At 36.8% G+C, this 18,902-nt stretch overlaps 1 protein-coding gene across 3 annotated transcripts; it reads right to left on the reverse strand.

The window, feature by feature from the left end:
• Positions 1-2,148: 2,148 nt before the first annotated feature.
• Positions 2,149-18,709, reverse strand: MAIP1 (matrix AAA peptidase interacting protein 1). 3 transcript variants are annotated; one of them, XM_020984908.2, is made up of 5 exons: positions 18,224-18,709; positions 15,874-15,945; positions 14,760-14,856; positions 8,303-8,450; positions 2,149-5,347 (listed from the first exon to the last, which is right to left on the reverse strand). In XM_020984908.2, exons 1-5 carry the CDS (start codon positions 18,707-18,709, stop codon positions 5,269-5,271), a joined length of 882 nt encoding a protein of 293 aa, XP_020840567.1. In that variant the 3' UTR covers positions 2,149-5,268. The 3 variants fall into 3 exon arrangements, with proteins under 3 accessions (XP_020840567.1, XP_020840566.1, XP_020840568.1); XM_020984907.2 differs by having other exon boundaries at positions 14,730-14,856; XM_020984909.2 differs by lacking the exon at positions 15,874-15,945 and having other exon boundaries at positions 14,730-14,856.
• Positions 18,710-18,902: the final 193 nt, after the last annotated feature.

An 18,902-nucleotide genomic window follows, 5' to 3' on the forward strand; every position in this document is an offset into this window, starting at 1 on the left:
AAATGGCAGGTAATGTGGGACAGAACAAAGGTGGCAGCTGTGTGAGTGGAGAATGGAATAGGAATAAGAAGCAGAAATGATAAAATTCAGTACCTGAATATTTGGTGTGATCGAGGGTGAGGAGTCAAGGGTAATGAGGAAATTAAAATTATGGTGTATAATTTAATAATTGATTCTACTCTGTAATCAAGGCTATTCCCCATTTTGTCAAAGCCCCATTTCTCAGTTCATCTCAAAAAAAGTGGTCTCCCCAGTCTGAACCGGCTTAAAGGCATGGTTACGAGGGAAGGATGTGATCATTCCTAACCTCCTGGATACTTGCTTGCTAACTAGTTTAACCTGGGACCTCTGTTTTACTACCTGTCAACAAAAACCAGTTTAGGCTGAGGCCTATCCCAAGGGGCAATTCTTGTCTCTCCTTACAAAATTAGGGGTGGTTTGACCTCCCCCAAGGGAATGACTAACTAGGTGGTCCTCACTGGGATGGCTCTGATTTTCTAGTCAAGATTACTAAAGGCCCATAAAGCAATTAACATTACTTAATTGTTAGGGAGGCATGATCATCCACTACCTGAAGGACCACCCATCTTTCCCAGCTATGGCCAACTGACATTCCCCAACTAACCAGTTTTTTTAAAAATGTTTAACTTTTTCTGTTAAACTCTCAATAAAGAGGGATTTTTCTTTCTCATCTTGGTCACTGACCTGACTGAGGGGACCAATCTGATCCACTTTATTAACAGCTATACATGTCATTGTTAAAAGATTGTTACCTTGCTCAGAGCAAATGTGCCTCAGTTTGCCTTTGTTACATTTTATCTGCCACAGTTCACATGTCATTGCTTGAAAATAAAGGAAAGTTGTGGTAGGTGTGTCTTAAATACTCAAACTGCATGGTAATTGTTGTAGTTCAGTTGTTTTTTTTTTTTTATCAATCACATCCAACTCTTCATGAGCCCATTTGGGGTTTTCTTGGCAAAGATCCAATTTTTGCTATTTTTTTCTCCAGATCATTTCGTAGATGAGGAAACTGAGGAAATCAAGGTTTAGTGATTTGCCCAGGGTCACATAGCTAGCAAGTGTCTGAGGCTGGATTTCAACTCATGAAGATGAGTCTTCCTGACTCCAGGCCTACCACTCTATCCACTGTATCGCCTTGCTGCCCCTACGTGATACCTTCTCCAATAACATGTGAAATTTTCCAATGTTGTTTCTCATTAACAAAGCCAGCCAGATTCAAGCTGAGTTAATCTCAAACTTAGGACTTTCCATGGGCAACAGTAACAGAACTCAGTCAGGAAAAGAAAAAGTAGTTAGAGCATGCTGGTATTGTAGCAAGACTTGTCAAGTCATTCTCCTCAAACATAATAGTCTGACTATAGGCTATTCTCTTCAAATGTGCCTTATATAAAACTTCACTGTAGCCTACAATTGGTTGTTTTTCAGGGTATGACCATATTTCCTTTCTTTTCAAAACAATCTCATTTTGGAGATACAATCTACATCAAAGGATAACCTATATATTTGGACCAATATGGTACAAAGTTGGATATTTATCTGATTCTTGATTTTGAAATAGTTTATTTTTTAAAATTATACTTTAAAAAGGGGAAAGACAATGAAAGTAGATATAGACAATCTCATATTTATGTATGCAAAAGTAACTCTATCCCTGCTTCTTAGTTTGATTCAATTTTTGTGTAATCCTTGGTGATTTTTCTTTATATTTTAATGCACTTATTTACAGTAGTGGCTGACGTCTTATATCTCTTCCTCCTAAGATCCAAGGTAACTTTGAAGCCAATCTACATATTCCATTGCTTCTGCCCCCACCAAAAAAGTTTCTGAAACTAGAGACACAATTTAAGCTTGTCTCTCCATTACCATACTCAGTCACACAACCAAAAAAAAAGACAGAAAAAAAAAGAAAAAGGTCACAATATTATTTTCTTTATGAGAATAAATGGGTAAAAGCACCACAGGTAGCCACTAGACCGCAGGTCCTTGATTCACCCTGTCTTAGGCCACAGTGTACAACATGATTGCTGTCTGCAGAAAAGAAACAGGTGGCATGTGGGCAGTATACCTGATTTTTAAAATTTATATGGTGGAATATTTTTGTCATAGAGACCTAAAAGTCTAGAAAAATCGATATGAAGCCTTTCTTTATTAATAAGGACTCACATTTATATAAAGCTTGGGTTTACAAAGCATTTTCCTCACAACAACCCTGTGAGGTAGGTTATGCAAGTACTGTTGCTTCTTCAGGAGATCCCTCATATCCCTATGATACGGGGCTTTTCCTCTAGCAGTGTCTCCACCCATCAAACACCCACTCATGCTACGCAATTCTTCTCCATGTTGAGAATCCTAAACAAAGTAGTGCAGGCCTTCTTCTGAGTTTTTTTTAATGTGCTAGTATTATCCCCATTTTTACACATAAGGAAACTGATGCTCAGAGAGATTAAGTGACTTGCTTGCTCCCAATCACAGCAGTGTAAACCAAGCTCCCTGATTCCTAGACTTTTGTTCTTTTCACTGTCATAATGCTTATCAAAAGAGCTAGGATTAGCAGGGAGGGTTTCATAAAGGAGATGGATCTTAAAGGATGGGCAGGATTTAGATAGCAAAGAGAAAAGAAAAGCATCCCAAAAAGAATGCTGGAGCATCATACTTCTTACTGATTTTCTACTTTCTAATTCCGATAGCACCAAGACTGGCAACAGTCTGGCAGTTACATACTGTCTTAAATGGCTGATTTATAGTTTTGTGTGTTAACCTTATCTCTCTAAATCAGACTGAGTCATCTAAAAGCTTTCAATTAATTCCACAAGAATGCATTAGGTAATGAAACAACGTTTCAGGAAATAGTTACATAAGAACAATGTTGTAAGTTACACATTAACATTATTACAAAATGAAGTTAGATGGAAAAACTTTCCTATGTTTCCTTCTTACCTCCTGTAGAACCCGGCACAGTACTCGCCAAAGAGTAGATGTGCAATGAATGTTTGCCGACTGACCACAGTGGAGAGAAATTCTGGCTAATCTGAAGAGTTTTTCTTTCTGTCTCAAATATATGCTGATGACAAGTTAAATAATTTACAACTATGAAGTTTCTTTAAGGCACCAATGTTATTAAGTTGCATGCAACAAATTTTTAGCAAGATATTTTTGGTCTTTATGTTATACAAGTAAAAAATAGTTTGTAAACTAACCCTGACCTAAAACTGAAAATGATGCAAAAACACCCGCATCAACTCTTATCAATGCTTATTTTGTCCTTTTCCATTTATTTTTTCACTGACTGATCACCATGCTTTATATCTCTGGGGAATACAACCAAGAAGCTTCAGATAAAAACAAAATATTCATTTGCTTTTTTTTTAATTTAAAAGTGTTATGATAATTTCAAGGACAGAAGCACATCATTTTGAGAGTTTAAGGATTTTCCCAAATGGAAAACAACAGTAAAGTCCATGTAAGAAGAAAAATTTTCCAGGTTTTTCACTTAATTTTTAAAAGGGGGGCAGCAGCTAGGTGGTGCAGCGGATAAAGCACAGGCCCTGAAGTCAGGAGTACCTGAGTTCAAATCTGGCCTCAAACCAAACACTTGACACTTACTAGCTGTGTGACCCTGGGCAAGTCACTTAACCCCAATTGCCTAAAAAAAAAAAAAAGAAATAAAAAGGCTATAAAAACAAGCCATATATAAAAATTATGTATCATTATGTTACTCTGAGTTTCAGAACTCAACAACCCCAAGTATGGAAAGGATAACCAGGGAAAGCACAGTAGACACAATTGAGTGCTACTCACCACACCAAGCTGAGAATCTGATTTTAATTGTTTTAGGGGCTAAGTTGCTTTGAATGGTGTCTACCACATTACATGCAAACAGCCACTTAAAAGTTCCTTGAAATGAGATAAAACTTGGGAGTTTTTTTCTATTGACAGCTTTATTTCATCCATGTAGCACAAAATAACCTGGGAAAAATATGAAAGGCAAATCGATCAAATATTTACGAAAATGACAAAGGAATTTTGAGAAAGAAAGCTAAGCAATTGGTACAGGGATTAGTCGTACATAGCTATCGTCCCTGCTACTGGGGGAAGCTGGAGTTCTGAGTTACAGTGGGCAAAAGCTGACTGGTGTCCACATTAAGTCCATCACCAATACCATGAGCTTCAAAGGTACTACCCTTGGGTGAACTGACCCAGATTGGAAAGTGAAGAAGTGAAAGCAATAGGATTAGGCTCATGAGTAAACCCTGCACTTCCAGCCGAAGTGAGATAAGGTCACCCAGTCTTTTAATAAAAAGAGTGGAAACAAGAGAGGACAGAAGAGAGGGGAAAGAGAAAGAAGAGAAAAAGAGAAACAAATTGGCAATGTTGGGAAAGGGCCCTGAATTGACATATTCTGCCTTTTGCTTGGAGACAGTGATATTGCTAAACAGCTGAAAATCATTCTGGCTCCAGGCCAATGTCATTGTGGAAAAAATGCTGAACCCAGTATCACAAACCCTTGGTTCCTGTTTTAGGCCTGCCATTAATTAACTGTGTAACCTTGGGCTAGTCACTTAAGTTCACTGGGTCTTAGTTTTCCTATCTGGAGAATGAGGGTCTTCCATTAGATACACTCTCAGGTCAGTTCCAATTTTAAAATTTTAATGATTTAAGGTTTAGGAGTTGGTGAATTCATTCCAAGCTTTTAAATTCCTTGTGCATTTATTTGACTGTCAGAGGTGATTGGTATTCAGCCATATGTATCTTTCCTTGGCAACCACTACTTTATCAATAACCAGGGAAAATACTCAGTTGGTTCAAAGTCATGATTTGTGTGACTTTCTCAGCAAAACTAGCTCTTTCAAGAGATAAAGTTCATTCATGGCTTTAAAAAAAATCTCATAATGGACCTGATTAAATACTATAAGTGAGTTAAGCAACAAATATCTAAGTCTTTAGGGTTTTATAATCCCTCTAGATTACCTATTTTAAAGGGCAGTGAAATCCATGCCTGATGGCATATGCGTAGTGATCACTTACAACGTCAAAAAGTCTATTTTTTAAAAAGTATTTTATATAAGGTGAAGATCTGCAAATTTTTTTTATTGTGTCACACCAAGATACTGCAAATATTTCAAAGTAATACAAAATTATTCCACAGAATAGATTATGTGGAGATCGAGTGATGCAAAAAGTTCTATTTTTAGTTTGTCACAGCAGTTCTTGAAAGTCCAAAAAGCTGATTTTCCAAGAGAAAGATGATTATTCTAATAATTTTGAATGTTCCACCCTTGCAATCGTCCAGTCAGGTTTCACTCCTTGTGTAAACTCTCTCTGAAATCTAAACAAAAAAATAGCATAATGAACTCGTAATAAATCAATTCAACTAAAACTTGGATAATTATATAATTTATAATTATCTTATACTTTTTAAACAATCAGCTAATTACCAAATATCTGTCTAATGCTAAATATAAACCAAAAAGGAACCTCCACCTCAGCAAAACATTTAATTTACCAAATCACCAACCAAATACATAATCATATAACTCAACAGTATGTTCAGACTTTAAATGTGTATTTTCTAGTGGGTACCCAAATTAAAATTAAGATATTTCATTATTTAACATGCCTCAGTATAACATAAAACAATTTCTTAATTATATATCTATGCAAGTAGTATTCATACATAAAAATATATGGCAGACACAGATGTTTTAGAAATCTGACAGTTAACAATTCATGTAAAGTTAGTTGCTCTTCCTATTCAATCAATTAAAATTTCAATTTATTTTTCTTCATTCCTATCTTTATATTGGAAGGCATTTCACTATATGCAGTTTAGGTTTACTAAAGGCATTTCTAGTGTTAAGGTGGAAGAATTTAATATTCACACTTTTAAGTCACTCTTATAAAATAAAATCAGCTATTATTCTAGATCAGTGGTCTTGAAACTCTTTTGATCACACACCCCCCTTCAGCAAAAACACATAGCTCCAATGTGTATATTTACTTCTTTATAATTTGTATACATGTGCTACTATACTAATCATTATGTACATTACAAAACACATAAAAAAGAGCCTTAGAAATCAAAAGATGCGATAACCCTTGATCTTAGGGAGCCAATGGAGTTTAATGAGTAAGAGAGGAGCATGGACAGATCTGTGCTTTAGGAAAATCATTTTGGTAGCTGGGTGGAAGGTGTTATGTAACAGGGAGAGCCTTAAGGCAGGAAGATCAATTAAGAAGCTATTGCAATAGTTCAGGCAAGAGGTAACGGGTCATGAACTGAGGTCCTGAATGTTTATGTGAATAGAGAGGAGACAGGTACAAGGAACGTCATGGCGGTAGAAAGGACATCTGTCAACTGATTAGACATGTAGAGTAACAAGGAAGCTGGGTGACTAGGATTGTGGTACCCTCCAAAGTAAATGCAAAGTTTGGAAGACTGTTGGAATTGGAGGGAATAAACAATATCTCAGAGCACAATGCATTCATGCCAGTACAATTTGTAATATTCAATACAAAATCTGGGTGCAATACTTACCCAAAATGAAAAGTGGGGATTCACAGGTCACTAACCCAGAGTGCAAGGATCAGCCTCTGAGGAGTACCTGTCTACAGCTATAAGGTGACTGGAGCTGGGGGGGGGAGGGGAAGAAGGTTGGGGGAAAGTGACAGAATAGGCAATTTTCCTGATGGTACCTGTGAAGCTACTACTGAGGGTGACTGGGTATATTGACTGTAGTGGTTCCAACTTCCCTAGGGAGATGACCTCTCTGCCCCTCCAACATTCCCTGCTTCACCTTGCAAATTAGGAAAATTGAGGAGGAAGTAGAAGACAAGGTGGATGATAATGGTGAGGATGGCTGTGTGAGTGCGATGGCTATCTCAGAAAGGTAGGTTGTAACCAATCTCCCACTCTCTGATCCTACATCTGTTACAGAGGTCAGGTCCTAACTCTGGAGAACACTACCCTAAATAATGGCAAATTCTCTCCAGGCAGTTAAATATTTCAGTTGATGTGCAGGTTAACTTAGAATTCACAAACAAATGAATGTCTTTCTACGACTGCTTTTGGCACTATTCTGTAAAATATCTCTTTCACATTCATTCAAATACAAGCGGATTCTCTTTGCTTCTTAATATCCAAGAAATACTCCATCTAGGCAGTGATGACAGGACTCTGTACCTACTGGGCACTTAAATAATCAATCATTTGTGAAACTGAATTGTTCCCAGCACCACAACATACTTCAGTGATCTAGCCTCACCTTTCCATCTAAATTTTGCCAACTATACAGGAATTACACTTGTTCATATTACCACTTGTAATTATGTTTATAAATTATAATTATCTAATTTTATATATTATAATATATAATTGTATCACATATTACCACTTTATTATAAAATAAACCATCAATATTATTGACAGTAACAATGTTTCAAAACCAATAAAGAGTGGAGACTATAAAATTGATTTGTTCTTTTTACTAAGAAATGCTGGGCTCTAACTATGATCAAAGGAAAAATTCTGTTTAAAATGTAAAATGTCTTGTCATTAACTGCAAAAAAAGTAAACTTCAAAGAAACAGAAAAGAAGAACATAAATTCTTTTAAGAAAAATTGTCAGCAAATTAATTGCTGACAAAGGAATGAGAAAAACGAACCTCTTTCCCTTCTTTGTAGGTGGGGAGCTGTAGATGTAGGACAGGATATACTGTTAGATGTGGTTGATGTGTTGGTTTGTATTGCTCAATTCCCCCCCCCTCTCTTTTATTCTTTGTTTATAAGGTATGATATAGACAAAATGAACACAAAAATAAATAAGGTCAATAATGCAGTAACTACTTTCTTAGCTTTGGAAACATCTTCATTGGCCATTTTTGAGTGTGCTTTATAAGATTTTTTTAAAGCAAATAGTCCAAAGCCTTGCTGATACAATGCTAGCATTTTATTATTAAGAAATGATACATTTTGACAACTACGAATTGTGGTATTGATATTCTAAGACCAGTGAGTTAAGAACCCAGTATCGGTCTCTTTAAGCATTTCACCATCAACTTGACTATCTGTCAACACTGTCAACAGCACCACTGTTACCTCTTTAATTTCTGATATCAAACCTTTGTTCTTCAGCTAGTATTTCTTTTTCCCCAACTCTTTTCACAAATTACTTACAAAATTTCATGTTTTTTCATTCTGAAAATAGCATCTAGATTTCACTTCTTGGTATCAATTTCTCCACTCTCAAGAGAAAGAGGAAACAAAGAAATCTCAGGAGACTTACTCATAGTTTGCACTAAGAAGCTGTTTAGTTTCTACATTCTGATCCCCTAGCTGAAGTTGGAATATTTTGGTTCCACTTAACGTCTCATCAGGGAGTTTGGCACTGGTTAGATACCAAAAGCACATCAGGATGTGAACAAATTTCCTTCCTTGAAGAGAAAAACAAACAAAAATACATCAAATACACAATATTCAAGAAGTTGAACACCCAATATTTTATAAGTTATTGTTAGTATTTATACTATATTTGTTATTGGTGAATATGTTATATAGCTATGATGTAAAAGAAAAAAAAAACCAGTGAAGAACAGTAAAAAGAATATAATTCTAGTAAATGTTCTTTAACAACCATCATACCATTTTTCTAAAAATAAATTAAAGCTCTGTCTGGATTACCATAATTACTCTAGACCAGAGACAAGAGTAAATATAAGTTTTTGTCAACAAGTTTACTGTAGAAGAAACTAAAATATGAAAATATGGTAGCCCCAAACTGACAAATAAATGAGACTAATCTAAATAGCAAGGTGACAACTAAAAACATTCACAGTGAAAATATTATTTGCTTAATGCATTTTAGCAGGTACAGCAACATGACAAATATACAATAACTGCAAATTCTGTGTGTGTGCACAGGCACATGTGTGCTTGTAGAGGGGCTGGCATTAATAAATTCAGAAGACTCTCTTTTTCCTTATTCCTGCTAATCTCCTGAATTTGTGATATATACAGAAACATACATACCATACATAAGGTTATATAGGAAAAGAAAATAGGATTTTTATGCAATGGCAAGGCAAAAAATACAAACACATGCACACAAATGTGTTAACCTGGTTGTAGAGAAAAAAACATTAAAGAGTCTCAAAAATCAATCTTACTCCCAAGGCAACAGAAACCACGTAGTAGTTCTCCTTTGAAAAGTAGGATGAAATAAACATAAATTCATCATGAATGCGCAAGCTAGAATGCTGTTTAGTTTCTATATTGTGATCTACCAATTGAACTGGAATATTTTGGTTCCACTTAAGAGTTACATCAGGGAGGTCAAAATAGTGTTTCTAAGGAAAGTACCTCTATGGAATGTTGTTTCCACTCAAATTAGAAGCCAACTGGTGAGAACAAAATAATCTTTCGGACTGTCTTAAAAATTATAATCCATTAAAAAAAATCATCTTTACCAATCTAATGACCTTATGTATCAGACATGCAAATTATTAAGTTTTTACTATAAATCATCAAGTTTTAGCAACCACATTCTCAATTTACTCAACATAGATGAATTCCCAACATTTAATTCAATGAATTCAATGTAATTCAACATGCAAAAATAACCACAAGAGGGGAAAAAGCATAAAAAGAACAGTCTATTTTGTATTACAAAGCAAGACACTGTTTATTTAAATTCAAACTAGCTTATCATCTGACTTCTTTTGAACTTGAAAATACAGTACAGTAACTCATTTTCATGATTAAACTGGACTTGGAATTAGAAGACCTGGGTTCAAGTTCTGCCTCTACCTGTAGAATCTTGGGTAAATCACTTAACCCCACTGGGCCTCAGTTTCCTCATATGAAAAACAAGAAATGACAGATGCAGCATGGCATGGCTGATACAATGCTGAACTTGAAGTGACAAAGAACTTTATTTAAATTTTGCCTCTGACAATAGCTGTGATCACTGGCAAATCACTTGTGCCATGTAATCTCTCTGTGCCTCAGTTACCTGATCTGCAAAATGGGTATAACAGTTATCTCTCAAAGGGTTATTATGCTGTTCAAATGGCACAATGTTTGTAAAGTGCTATGCAATCATGAAAGCACTATGTAAACATCAGTTTATACTAACCACAGAGTTGTTTTAAAGGAAACATTTTATAATTAGATAAATGAGTTATCATTATTATCTAAAATTAGGAAATGAGGCATTTTTCATAAATATTTTTTAGCAATACAACTATGCAAATTTTAGCAATACAACTATGCAGATATCATAAATCAGAGAAGCACAGAAGGAATGCCTATTAGATATATGGATAGAGGAAGAATTTATGACCAGACAAGATACAGAGAGGTTCACAAGAGGAAAAGTAGACAATTTTGATTATATAAAATTAACTTTTTTTTTTTGCTTAAACAAAACCAATGCATCTAAAATTAGAAAAACAATAAACTGGGGGAAAAATCTTTGTATCAAGTTTCTCTGATAATGGCTTTATTATTTAAAAGATATATAGGAAACTTACTGAAATTTATATTAAGAACCATCCCTAATTTAGAAATAATCAAAGGATATGAAGAGGCAGTTTTCAGAGGAAGAAATCTCAATTATCAATTCAGTTCCGGCGTGTCATTTTGAGTTTTCTTGGCAAAGATACTGGATGGTTTGTCACTTCCTTCTCCAGCTAGTTTTACAGATGAGAAACTGAGGCAAACAAGGTTAAGTGACCTGTCCCAGGGTCACAGCTATTAAGCATCTGAGGCTAGATTTGAATTCAGAGAGATGAGTCTTCCTGACTTCAGACCTGGCATTCTCTCCACCGTGCCACCTAGCTGCCCAAGTATCAATAGCCAAATGAAAAAATGCTTTACGTCACCAATAGACAAACGCAAATTAAGACAACTTTGAAGAACTACCTTATACTTATCAGATTGCCTAAGATGACAGAAAATGAAAAATAACAAATTTTAGAGAGGTTGGGGAAAAATGGCACATTGTAGTCTAGCCACTCTGAAAAGAAATTTGGAACTATGTCTGAAATGCTACTGAACTGTGCATACCCTTTGACCCAGCAATACTGCTACTAAGTCTATACTCCAAAGAAAAAGGAAAAGGACCCATGTATACAAAATATTTTTAGCAGCTCTTTTTGTGGTGGCAGAGAATTAGAAACTGAGGGGGTGCCCATCAACTGGCAAATGGCTAAATATGTTAATGGTATATAAATAGGAGGGAAGACTATAGTGCTTTAAGAAATGATGAAGGGTTCACAGGAGGTAAAGTAGATAATTTTGAATATTATTATTAGTTTTCAGAGAAAACTGGGATGACTTGTATGAATGACAAGTGAAGTGATCAGAACCAGGAGAACAAACATATGATAACAACAATATTGAAAGACAAACAATTCTGAAAGACTTAGGAACTCTGATTAACACAATGATCAACCACAATTCCAGAGCCCTCATGACAATGCTACCCACCTACAGATAAAGAGGTGACAGACTCACAGTGAAGATTGAGGAATATGTTGCTGTTGGGATTTTTAAAAACAAGACTAATGCAGGCATTTGTTTTTCTTGACTATACAAGTTTGCAATAGGTTTTGTTTTTCTTGTTTTCTTGATGTTGGGGAAGAGGAGGTAGGAAGGAGAAAATTCAGAGCTGAAAATAAAACTTAATTTTTAGAAAAAGAAAATCAGTGACACCTATCAGTAATTTCTGCTAATAAAACTTTTTCCACTGTCCACAAAAAAAGCCTCCAACAGAAGATACAAAAAATAACCATCTTCTCTAGAGCATCATCATTAGCATCTATGATTATTCTGTGTTGCAATACCGCAATATCCTCAGGCCTACTGTTGAACAGTTTGCCCCAATACAAAGTGTCTCACATTGCTAAACTTTTCCAGCTGTGTGGCAAGGGGTTTTACTTTTCAATCTTCCTTAGTTGTAAGAGTATCAGCATGGTTTCCTTTAACAATACTGCTATTCTTTCTAATTTCCTGCGAGCTAGGAAACCAGATAAATATGTTTATTAGAATTGGTTGCAAGATAATAGTTAATAGACTTTCAATTCAGTCAGAAATTTGAGCTGCTACCAAATGCAAAGCACTCTACTGGGTGCTGCCAATACAAAGCAACAACAAAACAGCTAACAATCCAGTTTGGCTAGAAATTAGAATTCCCAAGGAGAGTTGTGTGAAATAAGGATGGAAAGGTAGATTGGAATCAGACCTAGGAAGGCTTTAAAAACCAGCTCAAGAAGTTTTTATTTTATCCTAGAAAAAAAAAGGGAGTCATTAAAGGTTTGGGGGAATGACAAGGTCAGACTTGTGTCTTAGGAAAATTATTTTGTCAGCTGTGTGGAGGACAGGTTGGACAAAGGAGGAACTGGAATGAAAAAGGCCAATTTAAGAGGCAATTACAGTATTCTAGATGAGCAGTGATGAGGGCCTGAACTAGAGTCATGCCTGTGTGAGTAGACAGGAGACATTTAAGAGATGCTGTAGATACAATGGGCAATTCTGTCAATTAACTGAATAAGTATAGTGAGGTAGAGAAAAAAGTCAAGGATGTTCTTATATTGTGACCTGGGTGATTGGTGGGGTAAGGATGGGAATGGTAGTACCTTCAATAAAAACCAGCAAGTTCACAGGTAAGGTGGGTTTCCACCAGGGTGAAGAAGGTGAATCATATTTTGAACAGGAGTGTAACATGACTATGGTAGATCCAAGAAACATAGAAACAGACAAGTTGGTGATACTTGACTGGCTTTCAGGAGAGAGATTACAGTTGGATATATAGATTTAGGAGTCACCTTCATAGATTTAAACAATAATATCTGCAGATAAGACAATTAAAGAAAACAGCATAAAGAGAAAAGGGTCCAGAAGAGATCCCTGGCAGAATCTCATAGTAACAGGGAAGGAGGTTCATGATGATTCAACCAAGATAGCTAAGAAGGAATAGTCAGATATATAGAAAACCAGAGGAACACAACATTATAGAAGCCAAATGATGAAAGAATGGCTAGGAGGGGTACAGTTAAAAAAAAATGTCAAAAGCATTTGGTCCTATGTCAGGCCTACTGTTCAAGGCTCTGGTTCTTCTGATATTAGGACTGGTGTCTCAGGCCTCAGAAGGGGTAGGGTTATACTCCAGGAAAAAATAATTCAATAGATTTTAACTAAGTGTCTGACTGCTTATAGGACAAGAGAATGGACTTTATTGTTTTGAGATTTTGTGACATCTATTTCAGATGACTGGCACCCTCTCTGGTTTACTTCCATATTTATGTCTATGTCTGGGTGACTGAAGTTACTAGAAACCACACCATTAGATAACTGGGATGTTTTGTACTGTTTATTTCCTTTCATTATTGACATTTAGGCAGATATTAATTTGAATGGCGTGCTTGCAATTAAATTGGCCCCTTAAAAAAAGCTTTTTAACACTGGAGTACATTATTCAAATTCATGTGTACTGGTTAAAAAGAATAGCATGTAATATAACAAAATTCTGTCAAGTTAATTAAATTTTGTCTTTTTAGGCATCAAAGTGACCACAAAGGTCAATCTGAGGCAGAACATCAGAAGTCCAAAAAGTTAGAACACTGAAATTTAGAATTGGAATTTCATTAAAAGATGCTAGAAATAAATCATACTCTCTTAGAGACCTACATAATTAAACCATTGAATAAAAGGGGTGATAAACTATAAAAAGTTTATAAAGAAGCTATAAAAACTTTACTACTAATTGGTGGTGCATTTGATATGCAAAATGAGATGGATATCTTGTGGCTATGGTACTGATTTGTTTTGCTTGACTATACTAATGTTATAAGGTAGGCCCTCTATCTGGGAGTGACAGAGAAGAAAAAATAAGTGAAGAGAATATTAGGTCTTAAAAAATATAAAAATATAAATATAAAAATATAAAAAAAATCAGAAGCTCCAAAGCATCCACATAATAAGGCAATTTGTTACTACTATGGTTAAATTTAACATCCACTTTAAAAAGAAACAACCTCACATTGGCCAATGTTTATAGTTTTATATGCAATATTTTTATTTGTTGTGTATTTAGCTCATGTTTGTTAAATTCATAATAGAAAATAAAACTTTACCATTATACCCATATATAAATAGTCAAATTACAGTCATTTTAGCTCTGAAACTAATCTTGTTTTCAAATTCTCATTGAGTAACCAGAGTAAGTGATACTATTTATCAGTCCTTGATTGATACAATGTACTTTTTTCCTCTTCCTTTCTCCTACACCCAAACCCAGCTCCACTCACGGCCAGAGACTTTTAAAACTAAACTCATATTTACTTCCTTGAAACTTAAGTCAAGTTATGAATCATGAATATGGTGAATTCAAAAAGAAGGTGGCAATATATCTCAAGCTGGTGCTTTTCATCAATCTGAGATGTGATAAAGTCTTTAACACACATAAAGAGGGTAGGTAACAAGGAAAAGTAATGAGCAGATGGTATTATCAATTTTATGGTTCCTTCTGAGTTGGGTTTTCACAGAATAAATCTATTATCTTAGTACTATTAGTTCCTATAACATCAAAGACCTAAGAAAACTATTCAAAAGCAATGTAGATAATAAGTTTGGAATTATCTCCCTAAATGCTGATTCATATTTGTCACCATGAATAACTCAGATGGAATTCAGATGTCTATGTCAACTCATACCTTTATCATCATAGTAAATGGAGATGTCACCTGTTGCGGTGTATACAATTTCATCGAATTCAGCAGCAAGTGCAGTCTTATAGTTGTCAGGCAATGAAGCAACTTTTTCCTTCAACACTTGGAGTACCTGGGTTTGGAGGAATCAAGCCAATAGCTTTACTGAGTTTACCAAATAAAATATGATTTCAAAGACTAAGCAGCACATAAGAAAAAGAAAAATAATGTTTTCTTTCTCATTTCTAAGTTTTATTACTGTACTGGACAATCCTCATGGAAGTAGGTTGGAAAGGCTCTAATGTTCAGGCAGATCATTCTTGACCTGAAGCTGTAATGTGCTATTTAAATATGTTAGTTTATCTTCAATTCTGTTACAATTTGGCTACCTTCATCTTTGTTTTATGTGTTGCAAAGAAGCAACATCAAAGATATCATCAAATGATATGGAGGTGAGCCAGTCAGGTAATCCCAGTGAGGAATAATAGATATACAGCCTATGAAATCCACTAGTACCCAGGCAATATTCAGAGATCTCAAGGAGCCACCCCAATATGCTGAGTGAACTCCTGTGGAAGATTTATGGGAAGATATGGACAAGAGCTGCACAGGATGAGAGGCTATGAATGACTGTGAACTTTTTTAATGGAGGAAGGAAGCACATTGATAAGATCATAGATACACCAACCTATTTTAATCTTACATGTGTTGAAAAGTCAAGAATTCACTGCTTTGACACTTCTAAAAATAATAACTAGCATTTACATACTGCTTTAAGGTTTGCCAAATGCTTTACTTATGTTCTCACTTGATCCTCATGAGGAAAGTACTATGATTATCCACATTTTATATATGAGGAAACTGAGGCTAAGGAGAGATTAAGTGACTTGACTTGGGGGGGTCACACAACTAGTGCTAAGGTAGGATATGAACTGTCTTTCCAATTCCAAGTCTAGCACTCTATCCCAGCACCATCTAGCTGCCAGTATATATAAATAGTAGGCATTTATTGGCTAATAAAATATACAGCATTCTTTGTGAGTGTTTACAAAGAATATTTTGTTATACTTCAGATATATAAAATAAGTAGCATAACACAAGATCAATGTATTAGTTTCTTTTTAAAGAAGAAGGGGAATGATTATTTTACCTCCTTGGTGACAAGCTCTTCCAGAAGATCAAATTTACACTGAGAAAGCAGCTTAGATACATGCGCAAAAGCCTTTATCAAAAAAGGGAAAAAAAATTAGATATTTCATGATATCATGAAAAGAGGCTTTCCCACTTATACACAAGTATAAACACTACACACTGTGTATGGTAGGTAAGTCGGACATGGCTCTCTCAAAATTTTACTCATAGAATGAAAAATAGGGGCTGAGAAAAGTTGCTAGTAGTATTCACACTTGAAAAGGATGCAAAGGTAGTGAGACTTTCACAATGAATCAGAGATCTGGAAAAGAGATCATCTATTCTTTCCTCCATATTTGCCAAGCGTTTGTCCATTTCTACATGGTCTAGAGGGGAGCAAAGGGAATAAGCAGTAATTTAGGGCCTACCACCTGTCAGGGATTGGTAGAGGAAGTTTCTTTATAGAAAACTGCTTACACCAATGAAATCACAATTTTGGGCCATTTTTTTTTGGTAACTTTTCATGCGTGTGTCTCATCTTCCTGGATCAACTGTAAGATTCTTGAAGAAATGATACTTTTTTTGTATCCTAGCATAGTACTACATATATTCTAGATGTTCACCTTAATTCCTAAACATGGAAATATTAGTTATATGATTCTCACATACATTTTTCTTCAAAAAGATGGCAGAATCATCTTGCCCTGACTGTAACACAATTTTGTCAAATATGTATAAACCTGAGGGAAGTAGCTTTAGTAGAAAGGGACAATTGCTAGGAAGATAGGAGAATTGGATTTTTCTTCCAGCACTGCTACTAGCCAGCTAACTTTGAGACCTGAAGCCATAATTTCTTCATGAAAAAAGAGGAAGGTGTTGACCAGATGACCTCTATAGTCTTTTCTATCTCTAAAATTCTATTATTCAGTGCAAAAAACCTTCAAACACACCATCTTATTTAAATATTACAAATATCCTCTGATCCGTGGAAGTCAGGCATTATTATCTTTGCTTTACAGATTAAGAAGCAGACATGAAGGTTTATAAGACTTACAGCAAGAGTGACTAGAACCTGTTCTCTTGAGAATAAGTATTCTCTGCCAACTTTTGCTAAGAGTGGTTTATTAGCAATACAACTAAGTAATACTTTACCAGTTATCTCTAAATATCTTTTGTCTTCCTCCAGTTTCCATGCCTCCTGAATATGTCAGAGGCTAACCAGTGGCATTGAGCAAGTCTTTGGCCCAGCCAGGATTAAAGAGTAATGGCACTTTGATATCCAAAAGATTTCTAATCCCTGCATCAGAAGATATAGCTGAACCATATTAACATCAAAGGCCAGAGAAGTGAATTGACTTTCCTAAGACCACAAAAACTGCAAATTTCAGGGCTGGGATTTGAAACCATGTCCTCTTTTGAAATATTAAGCTACTGTATTCTAGATCATTCAGGATCTTTCAGCTGCAGCTATAATTTAATGTTAAATGTTAAATGCGACATATATATTACTCAAGTGCATGTGCTGTCTCCTCTTTTTAGCCTGTCTCCTCTTTTAGACTTTTAGCACCTCTAGGAAAAGGACTTGCCTTTGTATTTGTTATTCCTAGAACTTAGCCCCAAACAGGAAATGTTTATTGATAGAAGACAGACGGAAAACAACCTTTTGAATAAACAGAGCATGACAAATTACCAAATCACCTACTTACTGTTTCAAGAATGTGAAGGATTTAAATTCTGTTTAACAACTTAATTATACTATAACTACTACAAAGAAGACTGACAAATTCTTATATTTAAATGTTCTAAAGTTAGTCCGTTTGCTCATGACACGAATGATGAGCAAAACAAGTAAAAACAAGTAAAACTTAACGAAGTCACTGGTCTTAAAGCCACAGCACCATTCACGGTATGTCAGGCATTACCAAAATGTTACCCAACGTAATAATGACTTGGCAAGAAAACAAGAGAGGCAGGACAAACATCAGAAACAGTCCCTGAAATAATGAATAACCTTCACAAAAGTTTCTGATCCCTAATCCAGGTGGCTCCCATTAAAGAGTACTAAGTGGGATCACAGAATTTGGAGTTGGAGGGGTTCTCATAGGTCTGTTCAACTCCTTTGTAATACAAACGAGCAAACAGATTAGCTGTGTGAACATGGGTGAATCGCCCAAAATCACAATCACAATCACAATCACACAAAGTGTTAAGTGGGAGAAACAAGTTGGAATCCAGTTCCTCCGATTATAAATCCGAACGCTGGCACTGACAGGGCACGGGACGGACCAGAGGTCACCCTCCCCACCCCAAGACCCCGAGACCTCAAGCTGCAAAGGAGGAAGACCCCAGGGAGGGGGGAGGGGACAAACCTGCTTCGCGCCCTCGGTGAACTCGGCGATGCTGAACTCCTGGTCGAAATAGGCCCAGATGAGGAAGGAGTAGACTTGGGTGCGGAGCCACACGAGGGGGTTGAACAGCCCCAGGTACATGACCCTGGTCTGCTGGCGCGGCGGCGGCTGCGGCTCCTCCGTGCTGCTGTAGCTCCGCTCGGGAGGAGATGGGCAGGGGCCAGGCCCGGGCCCGGGGAGGACTAAGGCGGCGGCAGCGGCGGCTGGGGAGCGCTGGGCTGGGCTGAGGAGAGGGCGGCGGCGGCTGAGGCGTGGGGCCGCCGCTGCCCGGGCCCAGCCAGCCCCGGGGGCAGCCCGGTAGCTGAGGCCGAGGCTGAGTCGGCAGCGGCAGCAGTAGCCAGGGAAGGGTGGCAACGTCTCCGCGGGCCTGAACTGGGCTGGGCGGGTGGCTCTGCCAGTCAGCAGCCGTGCAATCAGGGAGCGGGGCAGCTGAATGGCCAGCGCCATTTTGCCGGCCTTTCACCCCAACGGGGCCAGTGCAACCTCAAGAGCGGGCCGGGCGGGAAACTCGCCAGCTTCAAACCAGGTCTGTCGCATTTGCTTCCGGGGAGATCCAGCCAGTCACACAGCCTCACCTCCCCGCAGCGGCGGCCGCAGCAGCGGTGACGGAACCTCTTTTTCAATTCAGCCTTCGCCGGCT

Source organism: Phascolarctos cinereus, unplaced genomic scaffold, assembly GCF_003287225.1.
Source record: "Phascolarctos cinereus isolate Bilbo 61053 unplaced genomic scaffold, phaCin_HiC Scaffold_726;HRSCAF=1367, whole genome shotgun sequence".
NCBI lineage: Eukaryota > Metazoa > Chordata > Mammalia > Diprotodontia > Phascolarctidae > Phascolarctos > Phascolarctos cinereus.

Bases quoted from the DNA above. Each gene is read 5' to 3' on its own strand.
- MAIP1 (XM_020984907.2), bottom strand. From the start codon at position 18,709: ATGGCGCTGGCCATTCAGCTGCCCCGCTCCCTGATTGCACGGCTGCTG. The intron at 8,451-14,729 runs GTATGAGTTGAC...TTTCTCTTCAAG, and splicing joins CATTTACTATGATGATAAAG to GAAGGAAATTTGTTCACATC. The intron at 5,348-8,302 runs GTAAGTCTCCTG...TTTTTTGTTTAG, and splicing joins CTTCTTAGTGCAAACTATGA to ATTTCAGAGAGAGTTTACAC.